This window comes from Mastomys coucha, unplaced genomic scaffold (assembly GCF_008632895.1).
Source record: "Mastomys coucha isolate ucsf_1 unplaced genomic scaffold, UCSF_Mcou_1 pScaffold23, whole genome shotgun sequence".
Taxonomy (NCBI): Eukaryota; Metazoa; Chordata; class Mammalia; order Rodentia; family Muridae; genus Mastomys; species Mastomys coucha.
The window spans coordinates 92,127,053-92,140,633 of NW_022196906.1; the positions used below are offsets into that span (position 1 = coordinate 92,127,053).

Below are 13,581 nucleotides of genomic sequence, written 5' to 3' on the forward strand. Positions count from 1 at the left end.
AAAAAAAAAAGAAATGATAGCTTAAGTTTCAGAATTTTAAAGAACAGACATTTAAAATGGGACAGCAAAGAAATGTATTCATCTCTGGTTTTCCTAGGTCTCCTGAATTCCCACTTTTAATTCCTGTAGATGATCCACTTTAAACATCGAAGGAACATCTAAACCTCTTAGTTTTTATGCTTACTACAACAACCAAACACAAACTCTCAGCATTTTTTCTGGAAATGTGTTGCTAAGATGTATAAAAAAAATACTGTTTGAGTTATTTCTATGGTTTTTTTTTTTTTTTTTTTTTTTTTTTGGAGACAGGGTCTTACTGTATAGCCCTAGCTATCATAAAACTCACTATGTAGTGCAGACTGGCCTTGAACTCACAGCGATCTGTCTGCCTCTAGGTGCTGGAATTAAAGGCATATGTCAGCCATTATGCCTGGTTTATGGGCTCAAATTTTTTAAAAAGGAAACTAAGCTAAGAGATAATTCATTCAACAGATAGTGGAGTGAAGTGCACAGCAGCTGAATCACAAACTGTTTTTATAGTAGGTGTGGGCAGTACAGTGCTGGTGAGTCCTGCCTTGGAGAGCACAGTGGGAAGAGGGAGCATGGAGCCTGCTTAGCGTTTGCCAGTGGTGCAAGAAGGGAGCACAGGTTCCCTGGGTAGGTTTCCAGACAGGAGTGGAAGGCCGTGCTGGAAAAGAGGTAGGCCAGGACAGAGGGTCTAGAGTGTTGTCCATCTAATGAGCATCTGCTTTCTCTTTTAAGTTTCTGATTTTCAAATCTGCTAAAGAAAAGTTGATTGGTCCTTTTTTCTCCCACTTTAATGCTAAGCTGTCATTCACTTGTTTAACATTTTTAACTAAAAATAGCTGGGCGGTGGTGGCTCATGCCTTTAATCTCAGCGCTTGGGAGGTAGAGGCAGGCGGATTTCTGAGTTTGAGGCCAGCTGGTCTACAGAGTGAATTCCAGGACAGCCAGGGCTATACAGAGAAACCCTGCCTCGGAAAAAAAAAAAAAAAAAAATTACAGTTTGATGTTTTAATCACAGCAGAATAAGACTCTTCAGTTACTTCCTCATAACTTAATGTGTTTATTCTTGTTAATATTTCAAGACACTGGTGAAGACGTTTGAAGTATGTGATCTTCCTGTTCGAGCTGCAAAGTTTGTTGCAAGGAAGAACTGGGTGGTGACAGGAGCAGTAAGTATCTCTGAGTATCAGACCCTACTTTCCGATTGGTCAGTGGTTATAGATACCAGTTGCAGAGTCGTAATGCTTGGTTCATTTAGTTAATTAAATATAGTGTTCGGAAAGGTGGAGGTTATGCCTTGAGCCTATAATACAGTTTAGTTGTTTATACAATAATATATCTCATAATAGTGATGTTTTAAAATCTCCACTCCTAGGATGATATGCAGATCAGAGTGTTCAATTATAACACCCTGGAGAGGGTGCACATGTTTGAAGCACACTCGGATTACATTCGCTGTATTGCTGTTCATCCCACCCAGCCATTCATTCTCACGAGCAGTGGTAAGAGACAATCTGCTTCAGTCGTGTTCACTGAGTGATGACTTGCTTTTCATGAGACATGTTGAACTTTAGCTGCTGTTACAAGTGGAACTCTTATTCCAAGCATCTTTTAAACTATTTGAATCCATTACTTTGCTGTTGATGCTGGCCACCTGTGTATTTTAATAGGATTATATTGTAATTGCACCTATTCCTGCCAGAAAATTTGAAGGTCTAGATGCATCAATATCTGGAGAGCAGAAACCTCATTAGCATGCTGATGAGCAAACTGTTGGCGGATTGACCTAGGCCCCTGGTTTATCTGCAAATTCAGACTAGCTAGCTAGCTAGCTCACTGGTATTAGTGTAAAGCAGTCACCTGTGGGAGAGCAATTACCTTGGTATCCTTGAGTTGGTAGTAGTCTTTGAAATATTTCTAAATTTAACAAGTGAGAACTTTTGTAAAAGCAGTTTAAATTAAATTTTTTTTTTTTGTATGTCTTTAGTAGCTATCCATATGCACTTTGCCCCCACTGTTCTGTAGTTAGGAATGCTCTGAGGGCAAATGAGGCCTTGGAAGTCTTTCCCAGTATTGATCCAGTGGTGTAGATGATGGGATGTGCGCACTGTGCTACATTTGTTGCCTTAAAGGACACCAAGCCTGCTTACTACAGAAATGGAAACAAACCCCGACTGACTTGGCTTTCTTTTGGTATAGATGACATGCTGATTAAGCTCTGGGACTGGGATAAAAAATGGTCTTGTTCACAAGTGTTTGAAGGACACACGCATTACGTCATGCAGATTGTGATAAACCCCAAAGATAACAATCAGTTTGCCAGTGCGTCTCTCGACAGGACCATCAAGGTAGGTGTCCACTGTTGGTGCTTTACTGTGGCTAGCCAGAAAGCTACTCCTGTGTTCCTGTGGCAGGCAGAAGCAACATGGTATAACATTGGTTTCCACTCTAGGATCTGCAATAAGAAGCATTGCCATGATTTCTGGGTCACGTTGTGTGTGGCCGTTTGTGGCCTTTAGCCATTCTTGTCTCCTCTTCATTGGTTTGTTTTACATGTAAGTTCTTTATGCTGCTATCCCCCCTTTCTGTCTCTGTTTTCCTTTCTGTAGACTGCCTTTCTTCAGAGTTTGTTTTGTTATTTTTCTCTTTGAGAATAAACTACAGATGTCTAAGAGTGAAATACCGGATGGTTAGGGCTAGCCTGGCTGATGTTACAGACACCAGTATAACTTTGACCTACTCACTGTCCTCCAGAAATGCCATGAGTGTTCACAGAGCATTGCCTTCATCAGCTCTTCCTTCTGACTGCAGGTCTTTTCATTCCCTGATTTGGACTTATTTTTCTCTGAACATCTACATAGCTCTCAAAGGGTTAGCACAGATAGTCATTCTGAGAAACTCCAGTCTAGTGCTTAATGGCTTTAGACAGTGTATGTCATTCTCTTTAGCTTTTGTTTCTATAAACAGTCTTCACATTGAGTCATAATTCATGTAATTTGAAATCATTTATCCCTATGATATACTGGCTATTTGGGGTAGGAGCTGTGTCTCCCTTTGCACAGCTCCAAGATGTTCTGGGAGAGCAGCATAGTGCTTTGGCTGTATTAGATACTGAGTAGAGTATAGTCACATTTTCTTCATCCTACCTCTCAGTACATTGACTTAAATTTCAAATCACATTTTGCTTTACACATTTGCTTACATGTGTATAATATAGAATACTAATTTAACTCATATAAGCTATTTTGTGTTTAAAGATCTTCAGGTTTTTAACCTGACTTTAATACCTTTTGTTGAATTGCCCTTGCTTTTGACACAGATGGGAAACCGAGATCAGTTTTAATTTCTTCACTAAATTAAGTTTATATGTTTATTGAGTAAGGGTCTACAGTGTATTGCTAAAGTGGCCTAGAATTCACTGTGTATCCTATGCTGGCCTCACATTCTCAATTTTCTCAACTTCCCAGATATTGGGAGCACAGACTTGTACCTCTCTCCCTGGCAAGTTTTCTTTCATTTTAATACATGTCACTAATCACTAAATCTCCCATCATATCAGTACTTACTGTAAAGTAGAGGTTTTTCAAAGTTTAAATTTGTTGATTCCTGTGCTTCATCTCTATATCAGTTTTCTTTGCTTTCTGTTGCTGTGATAAAACACTGACCAAAAGCAATTTGGCAAAGAAAGGGTTTATTTCATCTTACAGCTTCTAAGGAATTTGGGGTAGGAACTCAAAGCAGGAACCTGGAGGCAAAATGAAAGCAGAGCTATGGAAGAACGCCATTTATTGGCTTGTTCTTCATGAGTTGCTCAGCCTGCTTTCTTATACCATCCAGGTTCACCTGCCCAGAGGTGACACCATCATGCCTCCAAAGGGTTGCCTACAGGCCAGTCTGATGGAAGCATTTTCTCAATTGAATCTCCTCTTCCCAGATAAGTATGTGCCAAGTTGAGAAAAATATAACCAGGTCACCAACTGAACTATATATAATCTCTGTGGCGAAGCCTAGGAATAGGCATCTTCAGAGAGCAGTGATTCTGCTTCCTGAAAATTTACATGAGACTAGCAGCAAATAGCCTTGAGCACACTGTGTCTTGGGCTGTGGTGTTTGGTGTCTTGTGTTAAAAGTGGGTGGATCTGCTTCTGAAAGTGCTGACTGGCGAATGCTGCTGTTCTCTGAAGGTGTGGCAGCTGGGCTCTTCATCACCAAACTTCACTCTGGAGGGACATGAAAAAGGCGTGAATTGCATTGATTACTACAGTGGTGGTGACAAGCCATACCTCATTTCGGGTGCAGATGACCGGCTCGTTAAAATATGGGACTATCAGGTACAGTTTCTATAACCTTCCTTGCTGCATGCTAAACTTGGTTTTTACTGCTTCCTCAAGGCTCAGATCGAACTCTTAATATAGGAGTTCATAGAGTCATAGGTTAAGGCCCCAGTATTTGCACCTAAATTGTGGTCCTAGAATTTTCCTCTTTTTAAAAAAGAACGCAAATGCATTTTAAGATTTTTTTTTTTTTTTTTTTTTTTTTTTTTTTTTTTTTTGGTATTTTTGAGACAGGCAGTGGTGGTGCACACCTTTAATCCCAGCACTTGGGAGGCAGAGGCAGGCGGATTTCTGAGTTCGAGGCCAGCCTGGCCTACAGAGCGAGTTCCAGGACAGCCAGGGCTACACAGAGAAAACCTGTCTTGAAAAAACCAAAAACCAAAAAGAAACAAACAAAAAAAACCAGATTTTAAAAGTAAAATGCCAGCATGCTATTGTTTGTTTAAAAGAGTTTTTACAGTCATATTAAACCATACATCTCTGAGTGTCCTTGTTACCAGACTTCTGTATCTGAGTGAAACAGGCCCAACAGTGAATGTTGTGATGTAACCATGATATATATTTCACCACATGGGACAGTCATAAACCTAGTTATTACCCACATTGCCATGCTTTGTGTCTCTAAGGTTTTCTTACACCCCTGCCCCTTTGCTTCTAACATAAGTTTCCCAACAGTGGAACATAGTGGCTTTCTTTGTCTCGATTTCAGAATAAAACTTGTGTGCAGACCCTGGAGGGGCATGCCCAGAATGTGTCATGTGCAAGCTTCCACCCTGAGCTGCCCATCATCATCACAGGGTCAGAAGATGGTAAGTGAGAGTCTGTTATGTATGCGCTTGACATGACTCACTAGGTACTTAAACCAAGTGGTGGCCCTGCCTTGCAGTGGGAGGTTTCTAACAGCTTCCATATCATGATTAGGAATCCAGACTTACAGTACAGAAGAATAAATGGCTTTATCATCATCACCATTCTAGTGTCTTTGACTCTGTCATTTAAAGAAAAGGAGATCAGATATTCTAGAGAGGAACTTGAAAAAGCCTGTGCATTGGAGTTTGACAGACCTGTGTTCAAAATCAGCTTTGTCACTTTGCAAATGTATGGTGTGGGTAGGCTAAGAGATAAGAACATGCTCCTTGACTCAGGGTTATAGCCGGAGGGAAGATGGAGTCACACACAGTAAACCTGTACTACTACCCAGCAAACCCTGTTGGGATTTTACAGTTAGGATTAATTGCCTACTTCTAGTTTTCTACTTGCAAGTTTTTTGTTATTTCATGCTTATGTTGCTTTATAAAATCAGCTTAAGAATTAGGGATCTAAATGTCATAAATTGCTAGAAAATACTTGTATTAAAATAGAAAGACTTCCAGTAACTCATTCACCTAATAGTTTATTTTGGATGTTCATATCCAAAGGGAATGTTCACATTGTTGCTTTTTAGGAACAGTGCGAATCTGGCATTCTAGCACCTACCGGCTTGAGAGCACACTGAATTACGGAATGGAGAGGGTGTGGTGTGTGGCCAGTCTGAGAGGGTCCAACAATGTCGCTCTGGGCTATGATGAAGGGAGCATCATTGTTAAGGTAACTACTTTTTTAAATGGATGGAGATAGGCAAAGCCATTCCAAGTCACCAGTTTTATTAAACTACACTTCTGTTGTTAGAAGAGATTAAGCAATGACAATTTAATGTGTAAGGAAGGAAGGAAGGGAGGGAGAGAGGGAGGAAGGAAGGAAAGAAGGAAAAGAGGAAAGACGACTCGGGAAAATTTGTCTGTTCTCTGGTTTTTTGTTTTCCTTTTAGTCAGTAAGGGCTATTTGTCATTGTTCCAGCTTGGTCGGGAGGAACCTGCCATGTCCATGGATGCCAATGGAAAGATAATCTGGGCCAAGCATTCAGAAGTTCAGCAGGCCAACCTTAAAGCAATGGGTGACACTGAAATTAAAGATGGAGAAAGATTGCCACTGGCAGTGAAGGATATGGGCAGTTGTGAAATATACCCGCAGACCATTCAGCACAATCCTAATGGGAGGTAGGCTGTCAGTGACATCCCTTTCTGAGCTTGTGTATGATGGAGCAACTTTGCATATGCACAGCATGTCCCCAGTCTGCCTCCTGGAGCTGTACCCTGGCTCATAGTCCGCAGTTGCCAGCTGCCAGCTCAGTTGGTGGAGTTGGCATGCGAGGTGGCGCAGTTCCGCAGTATTGTTTCCTTGTTCTTAAGATAACCTGGGTTTGTGTTCTTGGGGGTCTAGAACCTGGTGCTGTCCTAAGAGGAGGTGCTATGTACTGCTCTTATGGAGGACTAACTCCAGTGTGTCTTCTGAAAATGTTTGGGATTGGACTTTTCTATTTCTTATTTATAATTTGAATAGTCAGTTTGGTTTTCCCTGAAGGTTTATAAAATAATAATAATCATGTGAGAGAAGTTTTTACTTCTCTAAACAGTAAGTTGATGCTCAAACCTCTAGAGCAGTGGTTCTTAACCTTCCTGAACGCTTTGACACTTCAATATAGTTCCTCATGTTGTACTGACGCCCAACCATAAAATTATTTCATTGCTATTTCACAACTATGATTTTGTGACTTATGAATCATAATATAAATATCTGATATACAGAATATCTTATATGCACCTCCTGTGAACGGGTCGTTCAATCCCCTAAAGGGATTGTGACCTACAGGTTAAGAACCACTGCTGTAGAGATTTAAAATTCATTTTACAGGGTATATCTGCATGTGTTAGTTATAGTCACTGTTTTAAATGACAAAATATGGTATTAAGATTCAATCATTGATGTCTGTAATCATTCTTAAGTATCTTATTAAAGTTTAAGACATTGCATGTGTGTGTGTGCATGCGTGTGTGTGTGTGTGTATTTGTGTATATTTGTGTATTTGTATATTTAATACCTTCAGAAATCTTTTCTGTAAGGTTTGTCCTCCAATAGCAGATATTATCATGTTCTAAACAGAATCTGAAGAGAGGTATTTTGTCTACGGGGAAAAAGGTTTGGCTATATAGCATTCTATTTTTATATTCATTATTTAAATGTTAATGATCCTGTTCATTTTAATAACTAACAGTTGAGTACAGTTTTTGTTCACTAAATGATGAGCATTGGTGCACAGGTAAACGTGCTGCAAGGCAGTGCCTTCTGTGGTGTGATGCTGTAAGCATGATGTAAGCATGTTGGTGCTCAGCAAGCATTCCTGCATCTCCAGCTGTGCTTGCTCTTCATCCCCAGGCTCTGAGACTGAGGAGAGAAGGCCACGGCAATAATTTTTTATCAGTAACCCCATACTGATAATTGCTTTTGGTTTTGTTTCTTAGAATATTTATTCATAGCGTATTCAAAGAAGTGTATATCTCTAACATTTTAAATTATAATAATTGACTAACATGGCATTTTTTAGTGAATTATTTTATTGTAAATATGAATTACTGTTTCCTGACATTTATGTCATTGTTCCTGACTTCCATCCTTTCTAGGTTTGTTGTGGTATGTGGTGATGGGGAGTATATAATCTACACAGCAATGGCATTGAGGAACAAGAGCTTTGGGTCTGCCCAGGAGTTTGCATGGGCCCACGATTCTTCAGAGTAAGATGCCTGTTGCTCAGTTTGTCCTGATTGCAAATAGGGTGTTGATGCCAATGTGGTTAATGCTTTTTCATGGTAAAAGACAGTTCCACCACAGCTGTTTCATTGAAGCATTTGGAGAGTATAAACTACCCTTGCCCTGTCTGAATTGCCATGCTGTGTCACTCAGGCGGGTGTACTAAATCCATTCAACTGGGGATTCAAGACCAATATCCTTGATAGAACTGTGACATGACTTGATGCTTGTGTTTAAGGCAAAGTAGACTTTGCATCAAGTAGGCCTTAAGGAAGCCCTCCCAGACATGGCCTCCAAGGAGCTGTTGCCCTTTATAAACTAGTTGGGAGGTGCTGCTTATGCCAGGTCACTTTGATAAGAATTTTAATGCATCTTTTTAAAAACTCAGTTTCTGCCTGTCCCCTACTGCTCATTCTTAACCTATTTCAGTCTGCATTCAGAATATTCATAAAATGCTTTCATTAAAAGCAGAAGTCACATTAATTCTTTACATGTTTACAGTTCATAGCCACCAACACGAGTCAGATTATCCATACTCCAATCAACTCACTCCCCAGGCCCAGGCAAATACTGATCTATTTGTTACTGTATAAGCCAGACTTTCTTTAGACTTGTTGATAGTTTTATATGAATGGAGCATTACAGGCATGCATTCTTGGATCTGGCTTTTGAGATCATCTGTGTTTTTACCTGTATCAATAAGGAGTTGTTTTGTGTGCAGAGTAGTATCCCATTGAATGGATTTAAGCATTTAAGCATTCACCTTTTGGATATCAGTGCCATTTCTCGTCTCTACAATGGTTTCTGAGCTTTCATAATTTGCATAACATATAGCATGAAACCCATTCATTATTTGTCTAATTCAACATTTTCATTATATCTTGGGGCAAAAGTAAGTGAATTTTCAAATGGAGGTTTATTTTTCAATAATTAATATTTTATCAGAATATTTGAAGATATTTCTAACATTTATTGGAATTATGTCTTAGTGTTTACTATGCTGTTTCCCCTGTCCCTCAGGTATGCAATAAGAGAAAGCAACAGTGTTGTAAAGATATTTAAGAACTTTAAGGAAAAAAAATCATTTAAACCCGATTTTGGAGCTGAAAGTAAGTGCTGTTTATTTATGATACATTTTGAGAATCTTTGTAATCTCTCAAAACATTCAAGTGGACTCTTCCTGTGTCCTTCTTAAGGTATCTATGGGGGCTTCTTGCTGGGAGTCAGGTCTGTAAATGGCTTAGCCTTCTATGACTGGGAGAATACTGAACTCATCCGCAGAATTGAAATTCAGCCCAAGCACGTGAGTTTCTCTGTGGTTACTTTTGGGAGGTTTATCTTTGAAATGTCTGAGTCCCTCATGTCAAGAATGGCTCTTTGCACACTGCTATACTGGTCCCATTGTGCTGAACACCATGCTATTTACCTAAGTGCTCAGGATATCATTTATGCATTAGAATCAGACAGTAGTCATTGACTATTTGTAGAAGTATCGAATACAAGTATAAATTCCAAAACTCATTTTAAATGTCTTTAATAAACTAAACACATTGAAGACAGAAGTTGGGGAATAATTGATGTGGAAAAACCTTTTCATACTTCATATGATAATGGTAGCAAACTTAGAGCTGCTGGTTGGCTTGACAACTTTCACTGTTAGGATGTTGCCATTAGAAAGCATCTCACCCCATTATGGTCCTGAGTCTGTTTAGAGAGACTGGGGCCATGACCCACCAAAGGTACCGGCTTATGGTATTACTGTTTTTTCTTTCTTTATGTATAAGTGCACATATGTGTGTAGAGAAAGGAAATAAGGAGTAAGAAACACTCTTTTAGAGAACAGAGAGCAGCCCACCCCTCCTGAATGACAGAATGGTTTCCCATTGGTGTTCCACTACTGCTCCACAACAGTGCTGTGCTGTCCACCTTCCCAAGTGCATGTCCAACTACAGCGCACTAAATGCTAAGTGCACAATGACTACCTGTAAAACTGATCCTGTAGTGAACAAAATGAATACAGTTTGGGGTGGCTGCTCAGAAAGGCGGTCAATCATCTGTCTGTTGGGTTGTAGATCTTCTGGTCTGACTCTGGAGAGCTGGTCTGCATTGCCACCGAGGAGTCATTTTTTATTCTTAAATATCTGTCAGAAAAAGTCTTGGCTGCACAGGAAACACATGAGGGAGTTACTGAAGATGGCATTGAAGATGCCTTTGAGGTAAGTGTCTGAGTCCAGTTTAGACTTCGGTCTAAAACAGACTAAATTGATTTTAACATTTCTGTGTAAATTAGGTTTGGGTAGGGTGACTGTAAGTTCTGATAACATGTAAAATTTTGGCAAAAACAGAATTTGATAGAAGTGTCTTAGTTAGGGTTTCATTGCTGTGAAGAGACACCATGACCAAGGGCACTCTTTATAAAGAACATTTGTTGGGGCTGGCTTACAGTTTCCGAGATTCTGTCCATTATGATGGGAAGCATGGCACCTTACAGGCAGACATGGTACTAGCCGAGAGCGCCTCCAAAGGCAGCCAGGGGAGACTACTGTATTTCACACTGGGCAGAGGGTGAACATGTATATTACCTCAAAGCCCCACTTCCAGTGACACACTTCCTCTAACAAGGCCATACCTAATAGTGCCACTCCCCATGGACCAACACATGAGTTTATGGGGGCCATACCTATTCAAACAACTACTGTATCTTTAAAATAAATATGTGCCCTGACTTTAAGGAAATGTGCAGGCTTACTTTGCTATCTATCCTTCACCAAGGAAATGTGACAGTGTTTGGTTCTAAGATCGCTAAGCTAGAATGATTCAGATGAGCTCTGAAATGGGAAAAGCAAACCCTCTGTTTAGATGTCCTTAAGGCCTCGGAGATACTCAACATTCCAGTTTCTTGTGTTGGGCAGTTTAGATTGATACTTTTTAGTTATCTTATGTTTATGTTATGATTCAACACTGAGATTTCACATGTAAATATTCATCAAAAACTATTTTTAAATAAAGATAAAAATTCATAGGAAGAAACGTTCTCGAAATTGGGTTTTACTTTGCATTCCTTACCATTCTCATATCTAGCTTGTTGTTCAGATTTCTGGTGTTGACTAAGATTACAATAGTGTTTTCTTTTTTATAGGTTCTTGGTGAAATTCAGGAAATTGTGAAAACTGGGCTGTGGGTAGGTGACTGCTTCATTTACACAAGTTCTGTGAACAGATTAAACTACTACGTGGGAGGAGAGATAGTCACCATTGCCCACTTGGACAGGTACTGAGTATCATTTTGCTTTTGTCTTAAGCAGCCTAAATTTGAAAGTGCTTTAGTTTAGAACCAAATGTCATGTTGACTTCTGTAACAGTGATGGGGTAATTTCCCCACATTAGTTTTAGTAGATTTTCTGATGGTAACCCAAATCACATCCATTAATGTATAAGGATTTGAGCAAGAGATGTGTGTGAGTGTGTGAGTGTGTGTGTGTGTGTGTGTGTGTGTGTGTGGTGTAACTGTATATTTGGGCTTCTAAGTTGGTTTCTCTTTCTCTTACAGGACAATGTATCTTCTGGGCTATATTCCAAAAGACAATAGGCTTTATCTTGGGGATAAGGAATTGAACATTGTTAGCTACTCCCTGTTGGTTTCAGTCCTGGAATACCAGACTGCTGTCATGCGGAGGGATTTCAGCATGGCGGATAAGGTCCTCCCTACCATCCCCAAAGAACAGAGAACCAGAGTTGCACACTTTTTGGAAAAACAGGTGAGAAGTTTTGCCTGCTTCCTTTCCTTTCCTTTTTCTTTATTTTTAAAAGTAGCATTTGACAGAATGTTGATACAGGTTGTAGAATGTCATCTCTTACTTCTTACTAAGTCAGGTTTCTGTGGCAGCACACAGCACAGCTGGCTTGAACTCTTACTTTAGGCTTAGGAGCGTCTGCCTCTGCCAGTGTTGGAGCTGATTTTATCGCTCTTCTTAGGTTTTTGATATTTTTATTTCTAGCTAGGCGTGGCAGTGCACACCTTTAATTCCAGTACTAGGGAGGCAGAGATAGTTCCAGAGTTCCAGGCTAGCCAGGGCTACAAAGACCATGTCTCTAAAAACAAAAAACCCTAAGCTGGACTTTTTTTCCCTATTATATCTTGTTTTAATTCTCTTTTTTTAAAAAAAAAATGTGGTAAAGTGCCCTTAATAAAACTTAACGTTTTGTGCCTTTGCCTTGTGTAACTTTTTTAAACTCCAGTTACATATTCATAGCATATAAAGTAGTTCAACAATGTAAATCATATGTTCTTTACTGACCCATTCCTATTTTCCGGAAGTATTTTCTGTTTTCATGTCTGAGGATGTAGCAGTACACTGATTCTTCACTTTTCAGCTTTAGGCATTTCATGTGAAGTGAAGATTATAAAAAGGGACTCTTGCCTGTGGACATCACAGGAAGGATACAACTTTTACAGAGGACTTAGGTTTGGTTCCAGTGAACTGCTTACCAGCTTACAATTATCCGAAACTCCAGTTCCAGGGGAATTCAGTTTCCTTTTCTGGCTTCTGTAGGCATCAGGCACATACATAGTGTGCTTACATAGATGTATGCCAAACATTCATACACAAAAATCTTAAAACAGAAGTTCTCTTTAAAATTTATTCAGTCATATTTCCTCTCCTTTTGTAGTATGTCCTTAGGAGTTTATGCCCCCCAAACACAAAAATTACCTTTAGTGTCATCTTAGTGGAGACTGGAAATACAGAAAAGCAAGGAACATGTCACCCTCTTCCTCTGTTTTGCTCTGTCCCTACCTGACCAGTTCCAAAGATCTGCTGTTTGCTCTGGGGTTTTCTGCTATGTCAGTGCTCGTGAAGAAAAGCAGTAACTTGGATTATTTAGAACCAGTGTTTACACAGATGAAGGAAGCAGAGTGGCACATTTCCAGTAACATGAACATACAGTTAGACTGAACTCTGAAAGTTGTCTGGCTTCTGTCTTGACCACTCTATACTAAGCATTTTCCTTCAGTGTGCTGAGAATGAGAAGTAAGCCACCAGAGTTTTCCACTGCCTGCCACATTCCCAGAGTTGGCAAACTTGCCCATCAATGTTTTTCTCTTACAGAAGTTCACTTTGTAACTACAGTAGTTGGTTTGAAAGCCTGTCCTATGGCTTTATGCCCTAATGGAGCACAAGAAGGGAGGGAAGGGTACTTGATAGGCTGAATGCAAGACCGAAATAAAGCCTAACTGATGACAGCCCCTCGGTGCCTGGACCAGTACAGGCTAAATGACCTACAGATGAGAGGAAGCTGGAGGGCTTACCTCTGGCTTCCCATTCTCTTCTCATTCCTGTCACTAACCTCTGTAAGATGAGTCTTGGACTAGATGATACCTAAAGCCCACTTCTGAGCTTTCCAGCAGCTGAATTTATCTGGGCCGTATATCCCTCCCCATGCAATACAGTTTTATTTTGTATTTAATTAGGACCTAAACTATATAAAGTACATCTGTTCTTTAGTTCTGACCCCAGCTCTCCCAGAAGTCTTTTAAATTTACGTATTCATTCCTGTAGCATCTTTGTTACAAGATGATTTTTTTTTTTTTTTTTTTT

At 39.8% G+C, this 13,581-nt stretch overlaps 1 protein-coding gene across 1 annotated transcript in view; it reads left to right on the plus strand.

Annotated features, from left to right (window-relative positions):
• Window positions 1–13,581, plus strand: part of Copb2 (COPI coat complex subunit beta 2) — a 23,448-nt gene that overhangs the window by 5,979 nt on the left and 3,888 nt on the right. The window contains exons 3-15 of the mRNA XM_031343543.1: window positions 1,110–1,196; window positions 1,403–1,529; window positions 2,227–2,375; window positions 4,212–4,358; window positions 5,071–5,170; window positions 5,806–5,948; window positions 6,198–6,397; window positions 7,859–7,969; window positions 9,006–9,094; window positions 9,182–9,288; window positions 10,058–10,201; window positions 11,125–11,255; window positions 11,535–11,742. Of these exons, the coding sequence (XP_031199403.1) occupies window positions 1,110–1,196; window positions 1,403–1,529; window positions 2,227–2,375; window positions 4,212–4,358; window positions 5,071–5,170; window positions 5,806–5,948; window positions 6,198–6,397; window positions 7,859–7,969; window positions 9,006–9,094; window positions 9,182–9,288; window positions 10,058–10,201; window positions 11,125–11,255; window positions 11,535–11,742 (1,743 nt within the window). The remainder of the gene's footprint in view (window positions 1–1,109; window positions 1,197–1,402; window positions 1,530–2,226; window positions 2,376–4,211; window positions 4,359–5,070; window positions 5,171–5,805; window positions 5,949–6,197; window positions 6,398–7,858; window positions 7,970–9,005; window positions 9,095–9,181; window positions 9,289–10,057; window positions 10,202–11,124; window positions 11,256–11,534; window positions 11,743–13,581) is intronic.